This window comes from Protobothrops mucrosquamatus, unplaced genomic scaffold (assembly GCF_001527695.2).
Source record: "Protobothrops mucrosquamatus isolate PMUCROS unplaced genomic scaffold, P.Mucros_1.0 scaffold3653, whole genome shotgun sequence".
NCBI classification, from domain to species: domain Eukaryota; kingdom Metazoa; phylum Chordata; class Lepidosauria; order Squamata; family Viperidae; genus Protobothrops; species Protobothrops mucrosquamatus.
In genome coordinates, this window is record NW_015389614.1 from 122,483 (window position 1) to 130,327 (window position 7,845).

The 7,845-nt window shown below is 42.3% G+C and overlaps 1 protein-coding gene across 1 annotated transcript in view; it reads right to left on the minus strand.

Moving 5' to 3' along the window:
* Positions 1-5,411, minus strand: part of LOC107298008 (ATP-binding cassette sub-family B member 6, mitochondrial-like) — a gene marked incomplete at its 5' end in the record, with an annotated part of 21,059 nt that extends 15,648 nt beyond the window's left edge. Inside the window, 6 exons of the mRNA XM_015827371.1 lie at positions 210-335; positions 1,583-1,648; positions 1,947-2,056; positions 4,277-4,398; positions 4,562-4,754; positions 5,319-5,411. Of these exons, the coding sequence (XP_015682857.1) occupies positions 210-335; positions 1,583-1,648; positions 1,947-2,056; positions 4,277-4,398; positions 4,562-4,754; positions 5,319-5,411 (710 nt within the window). The remainder of the gene's footprint in view (positions 1-209; positions 336-1,582; positions 1,649-1,946; positions 2,057-4,276; positions 4,399-4,561; positions 4,755-5,318) is intronic.
* Between the last annotated feature and the right edge of the window lie 2,434 nt (positions 5,412-7,845).

Consider the following 7,845-nt stretch of genomic DNA (forward strand, 5'->3'; position numbering starts at 1 on the left):
AAATTCCTAAAACATTACTAAGTTTTGTAAAGGTGCATTGAAATGATCTAAAAAAACTTTTTAACTCATGGCAAATCGTTCACAAAGCCTGATGCTTCATCTGGAAGGGCCTCAACAGTAAGGATGAGTTGTAGACTGGCTCTTGTTTCAGATTCTCCATACAGAGAGAAACCCAAACCACATACAGCATGCGGTCAGCGAGAACTTACATCGAGCTTTTTCTTAGTCACATAAGAAGCACATAGGAGGGATCCAGCCAGCAGCCCCACACCAATCACCAGATTCTGTGTCTGATTTAACAGGCCCAGAGATGCATTCACTTTCCATTCTGCAACCTACCAAAAGAGAAGGGAAAAATAAAAATAAAAATCAAGAGCTGCACGATGCAATCCTGAAAAACTCTACAACCCACAGAAATTGTTCAACAGAATTTGTACTTTCTAGCCTCCACATAACAGACCAATGAGGCATCCCGGAATGTTTTCTTCATCCTACTACAAGACAATTTAGATCAGCCAACCAATGCTTTTCTAGAATATTTCTCTCCTCTGGATATACTGATTCTCCTATTTATAGGACAGAACTAATTAAACTTATAATGGGCCTTTCTGAGGCTCTCCACAACAGAAAATCCTGCCATGGCTTTGTTTGACTATGTCTGCACAGTTTGGGCAGCATCTGAGCAGCTAAAGGTAGTCCTCGACTTACTACCATTTGTTTAGTGACCGTTCGAAGTTACAACGGCACTGAAAAAAAGTGGCTGATGACGGTTTTTCACCCTTACAACCATTGAAGCATCCCTGTAGTCATGTGATCAAGATTCGGATGCTCGGCAACTGGTTCATATTTATGACGGTTGCAATGTCCTGCGGTCATGTGATCACCTTTTGAGACCTCTGACAAACAAAGTCAATGGGAAAACCAGACTCGCTTAACAACTCACTAACGTAACTGCAGGGATTCATTTAACAACCGTGGCAAGGAAAGTCATAAAATGAGGCAACGTTCACTTTTAAGAACTGAAATTTGGGACTCAATTGTGATCGTTAAGTCGAGGACTACCTACTATTTACTAGCAGATGGAGGGAATAATCTTTAACAAACATGTCAGTGTTACAAAATCCCAGGAAACCTCTCCGGTTTGCTGTGTCTTAATTTCCCTTGCTATGATGTTCTTACTGATTCCTTTTCTAGATGCTTCTGTGCAATGCTTCCCACATCTTTCCCCAAGAAAATGGAACTATTTTTTCCCCTCCCAAATTACTGCATGTATGGACACAAACATAGGAGTATGGAGATGGATGGATGGATGGATGGATGGATAGATGGATGGATGGATGGATGGATGGATGGATGGATGGATGGATGGATGGATGGATGGATGGATNGATAGATAGATAGATAGATAGATAGATAGATAGATAGATAGATAGATAGATAGATAGATAGATAGATATACCTCTCTCCCTCCATCTCTGCTGGTACTGAAGGGAAGCAGACTAACAAAAAAAACACCCCAATAATGCCTTATAACAGACATGAAAGAAACAAGTCCAAACACTGCATAAAGATCCTTCTATACCTGATACTTCATAATGGCATCATTGAAGCGTCTAGCCTCATAGTCCTCTGCATTGTAATACTTCACCTGCAACAAACCAAACCAGGGACCGGTCAGTACAAAAATGACGTTCCCTACTCTAAGTCACCTAACTTTCATTCTAGGTTAACTCTTGACGAACAAGACATATTCACTGAACCCAGGTGGGGTGGTGGTGGTGAGCGTTAGATCAAAGTGGAAAGCTCTTCCTCCTCTAAGCAAAAATCTGAAACTGAAGCGATTTCAAGCAACGCAGGGGGAAAAGTCAGCCAGAATGGTTTGCTGCTAACTCCTTGTACTCCCTATTCCCACCCACCAGTGATGGTTAAGTGGGGGCCCTGGGTACCGTTTCAAAGTTGAGAAGTGAGTCAACAGCTCGAGACTTGGCATCATTGTCACGAAGATTCATATCACGGCGGTACTTTGTTCGCCACTCAGTCAGTATTATAGTCAGTGCTACATGGAAAAAGAGAGGCCAACTATCACTATAGCAAATTCACACAGGCTTATCAGAGATATCTTTGATTCTTTCCATTTCAACTCATAACCAAGACTATTCAAAAAGTGGCAAAAAGAAAAAGCGTTTTTTTAAAATTAAAATTATTTCTTTCACCCTGATAAAGATAGCTGAACAACAAGTAAGCAGTGGTATCTCCGATGTAGGGATGTACAAATTGTTCTGATCTTGAAATGGGTATCCCTTCGTCCCAAATTCTGTCTTGAGTTCAAGAGAAAATGAGACATTTTGTCTCCCTTTGTCTGAGTGTTCAACTATCCCACATTTTTTTAAATAAAGAAAACCCTATAACTATGGAGACTTAGAATATATTAATTAATAATATATTAATTAATAAAACAGGAATGTTTTATAGTTCAGCAAAAAAGGTGGGGCTGAGGGCAAGTAACAAGATAAGAAAAAGATTGCCTTTTGTTTTCTAAAAAAAAAGATTTTAGACAAGAAAAAGATTGCTCCTTGTTTATTTTTAAAAATGTATTTGCTCTGGGAAAGTCAATGTCAATGTTATGATATTGTCCCTGATTTTTTTTTCCTTTTTGGGCAGATTTCCAAAAATTATGTTACTTGGGTTGCAGATGGCCAATTGCAAAAGTATTCCATGCATATGCAACAGACATAAACTGCCGGCCAAAAGTCTGTTTTTGATGTTGCTCTACTTTTATGATCTATTCAGAAGCCAACGCATTGTAGTCACTACTTGTTGCTGCACTCATGTTGTTTGTGCAAGGCACACTAAGGATATCATTGTGTGAAATGGGGATTTAATTTGAGCCAAGTTTTTTTAGATTTGCTGGTCAAGTAGCAATGAACTACTCCTACACCTTTTTTTGTGGCTGTTGGATGAAATACAGAAAGTCATGGGCACCTTTCATTCGCATTTCTCATTGTTTCCTATGTTTGCACAGTCATAAGGTTTTTGACTTTTGTCCTATATGAAGAAAATCCATTAAAGCACTGTAAACAAGCATTCTGAATGGGACACTTTTATTTTAAGATAAGAACAAAACCTTTCCCCTCCCCATTTTGTTCATTTCCCCTGTTTTGTTTCCATTTCCCATTTAGGAATGAGTAGCTAAACAGGGCCTTCTTGCAGGATTTCATGCAAGCCTACCAAATATGCTTAATACATATAATTTGCAGTGACACAATTAATTTAAAGGTTAGACCAAAATAAAATTTCTCATGTTTCTCCAAGAGAGCAAAATGTTGGTGGCTGAAAGACTAAGTTTTGAAAATTCCTTGGGGTTGAGGGGAGAGAAATACTGAAATCCATAGCAGGCAGACCAACAACATTATGACATTATTCAAGGACGTAAGAGCATTTCATGGAGATTAAGTTTTGTGGCAACTTTAGTTACCTTATGGCTTATATTTCATTTGGTTTTCCCTTCATTTTTCAGCATTTTACTTGGGGACTTTTGGGGCTTTATGGGCCACATGCTGCTCATGGATTACTTACCCCTATTTTAATCGCATCAGAATCAACAAGACCAATTAGACATACCTATTTTAAGTCCTACTGTGTTAAATTAGTCTCCAATAGGCCAGAGCTTGAATCTATTTCAATGCAAAGTTAGCTTATTGTCTGAGATTTGCATAAGATACTTTATGTCAGATCACAGCAAAAAAGGATGCCTGAATGTCTGTCATGCTACCTGTATAGCTTCACTTCTTTTGTTTATGAGATCTGAGAGGAGTAGAAGAGATACAGGGCAGCTGAAGGTCAAAGTATTTCATCCTGGGTGTCACTTATCTTGCTAAAAAGAGATCCTGCTTGTTCAGCAATGTAATGCCTATTCAAAGAGCAATTTGGATCAGTGTCCCAGCAGGAGCAAAGTGTTAAAATCCCTTTTAATTATCTAGGTTGGGAACTGGATCAGGACTGAGTCATCTGCTCTATTTCTAAAACAGCCTCTCCTCCAAATATCTTGACACCGTAACTCCAGAGGACCCAGCTATTCTGACAGTTGGCCTTCATGGCTGGAAATTCTGGGTTGTAATTTCATTAATCAGAAAAAAAAAGCATTAAGTGGGGGAAGGCTTTTATTAAATTATAATTCCCAGTTCCCTTAGGTCAGTACCATAGGCTTAATTCTGAAGACAATGGAAACCTTTCTCTGCCCCCCCCCCACTGCTGCCCCTGGCATCAAAACACTCACTGAGGTAAAGGCTCATGCAGAGGAAGATGATGAGGCCGAACCAGCCGCTGAAGGTTACGGCGAAATACGCAATAGCAATTACAATATCAGCCACGGTGGGGAAGATGCTGAATATGATGTAACTGTAGGATGAGAGGGTGGGAAACTAAGATCACACAGTGTACAACGCCCCTTCCAAAACTCCTCTCCCCCCACTGGGGTCAGAAGGAGAAGAGCTGACTGCAGGAATCCCTGCCAGCCATTGAACACTGATGGATTCCCACCAGTCAGACATATCCCACATACCTGAGTAAGTTGTTGATGCTGCTAGTGCCTCGGTCAACACTGCGTAACACCTCCCCTGTCTTGCGCTCCAGGTGCCAGCGAAGAGACAGGTTATGGAGATGCCGGAGGAGCTCTACCTGGACTTCGCGGCTGGTGAACTGTTGCACGCGGATCCACAGAAAAGTGCGCACGTTGCTAATGAAGCCAGTTGTCCCTACAGCAAGCACGTGTATTTGTTTTTTCAGTGCATGTGCTTTTGTTTCAGATGAAAACCTGACTGCACTCCCAATACTCTGAACAAGAAGAATTCTTCCCTAATCTGGTGCCTGTCAGAAATGGTAGATTTCAGTTGCTCAGAATCCCCAACCCATTTGGCCAAGTCTTGCATCAGCCATAGTTCTCCAGCCAGTGTGATCAATTTATATTTCCCCACAAATTCTTTGAGCTACACAGGGGCTGAGCGCGTGTTTAAAAGCTTTCAACTGTGCAAGTTTAAATATGGTCAGGAGGCACACGCCTGTTGACTGCAGTCTGCCATATATTACGTAAGAAAGAGAAGCAGAAGAAATGTTTTTGTTCCAAAGCTGTTTGCCTCAGCTTCAACCACTTCCATTTCAAAAAGTTTAGTTAGGCCGTAAAGCTGAGCTGGTATGTTTCTTGAAGGGCACAAAGGTTACCAATGAAATCTCATACGGATGTTAAGATGGAAGACAGGCATCCCCATAGCAACTTTCTCAGCCCATCATATGTATCTTATAACTTTCACACAGTAACTTACCAGCTCCTCCTCCCTGAAGGAACTTGAGGAATGCGTAGATGCAAATCGTCTGAAGCACTATGTGCCAAGTCACTCTCTCTGTGAGGGCATCCACTGGAGGGTAGGAGGACAACAGTTAATCTGAAAGCCACAATCCTTTAACCCGACTTATTTGCCTGTCCACTGCCAATCCCATTCATACACCCTTCGCCCGTTATTCATAGATCAACTCCTGATTGCTCCTAATTGCTTTCTTTTGCACACATAAAGTCACGTTTAGAAAAACTGGGAGTACTAGTTCAACATGTTTGCAGGGTGCTGGGTTGCTAGTGGTTTGTGACTCAGGACTTCTGCCCTGCTTTCAGTATGAGGTTCCCCACCAACACACCGTGGACTCCCCAGCACTGCCGTGGGTGGGAGGGAGGAGAGGCAGGGGAGGTGAGAGCAGGAGCAGGAAGGAAGGAACTCTGTGCCACATCTGCAAGCATCTAATGCCTGGATATTTTGCTCTGCTCCTTCTAGCCTATCCTCCAGCAAACTCTGATCTCAAGCTAGGCAAAAATCACACAGTGGGGCCAAGTCTCAAAACTGAGTTGCTATGCCATCCAGCTCATGTTATAGCATGGCAGTGCTAGAGTAAACCGGCCTCACTAGATCAAGAGGTAGCTGGTTAAAATCAGGCAGAGATTTTACCCAGCAGTGCTTCGGAGAGCCAGGAAAAAACAATAGCCCTGCTAATGAACCTCTTCCAATAGGATAAATCTCTCTTGTGGAAAGAAAGGGTAACTACAATCCGGGCAGCTTAGGAGGTGTTCTGTCAAGCTAGGATCTAAGAGAAGCCACCTAGATGCGGCTTGAGGTGGGGAGAGACATTCATCATCAGTCATGGATGGTTAATAGGCAGGAAACAGCTTGATGAGTATCAAGTGGCCTCCTATTGGGAGCTCTTCACCTTCATCCCAGCATCTGATTCCCAAATGGCTTTGAATTCAAAGCAGCCTATTTTTCCCCCCCTCTTCTTATCCATGTGTAAAGATCTTCAAAGAGGCCTTTCTTCCAGTGTTGGGACTGAAATAAATATATTATGTTCTGACAAAAAGAAAACAGTGGGAGGGGCCTTCTCTGTGGTAGTGCCCAATTTTGAAGCTTTTCTTGAATGAAATATAACCAGCAGCAGCATCTTCTTTTCTCTTTTCTTTCTTGGTGCCCCTGTCGAAACATTGCCTGTTTTAAACCTCTGAATCTCTGTCTGACTGCCCAGGAGGAACGTTTGGGTGATTTTAGGTTGGCTGCCTTGAGATCCCCTGGGAGTAGGGAACACTTTTTCCTCTTTGGATTCGTTTTCCACACCTGAAAAGGCAGTCCAGAACTAGAGTGTCACATTCTGGGTCAGATCCTGCTCGCCCTGTGTGGATTTTCCCTCAGCAGTCACGGGTACGGGTTTTCTGAATGTCTCCTTGAGCTCGCCCAGCCGGAGAGCCTCCAGTGGAATCTCCTGGCTGCCTTTGTTCCCCCTTTCAAGGCAAAGCCCCCACTCCCAACCCCCTGCTAGGCTGCTGGGAGACACAAAGGCCCCTTGTTTGTTTGCCGCCAGCGGCACTTTGCTGGGGTAATCCTAACTGGCAGGGTGGGTGACCCCATTTGGCAGTGCCCCTTTTTTGCCTTCCAATCCTTCCACATGGTGGGAAGAGGGGATCAGGAAGAGACTTCTATCCCCCTTCCCTCCCATTTTATTTTATTTTGCACATGGTAGGTGATGTTAAAACCACCGTGTTCCTAAACAAAGGCATGAAGTAGACTATTTTACATGGAGAAAATGGCATACATGGGGAGGGATGGTGGGGGAGATGGGGGCAAGTGTCCTTGAAGGAATATGTGTCACTGATAATTTTTAAAACTAAGATGGTTGTTTCCATATTTTTTTTTTTTTAGCATGAAGAACCAAGGCTGGGTAACAGTGAGTGTCGCAAAACCAAAAAGCGAGGCAATACATTTCAAGCCAGATCTTCCTGAGTAAATGTCACATTTCAACTCTCTGTGACTCTCCATCTTCTGTCCATCTCATGATATGACACAAAAGTACCTGCCAAATTTCAACCTTAGAAATAGAGACTTTCGATAGAGAGAAGAGTTTGACAGACCCACCATCCAGGCAGAGGCTTTAACTGTCCTGCACAACACGCAACCCTCCTTTGTTTTCCCACCAAGATACTGAATGGGAAGCTGGTAGTGCTCTAACTTCCTCATGACACGTGTCTCTCTCAACATACATAAATCCAGGGATAAAGTGCATAACACATTACATTAAAAATAGTCATTAAATAACAAAGCAGGGAAAACTATTAAATGGATTTACAAGAGACTTACAAGGAAAGAAAGTTTAAATGTAGAATTAAGCATTTGTAAATGCCCAGAATTTAATCAGTTTACTAAACAGTGGTAATTCTAGGAAGAGCCTCTCACCAGAAATCCAAAAACTGACATCACTCCGGAGCTTTAGGTATACAATGGAGATATTCAGAAGGATCATTAATTAAGTCTGTCAGTG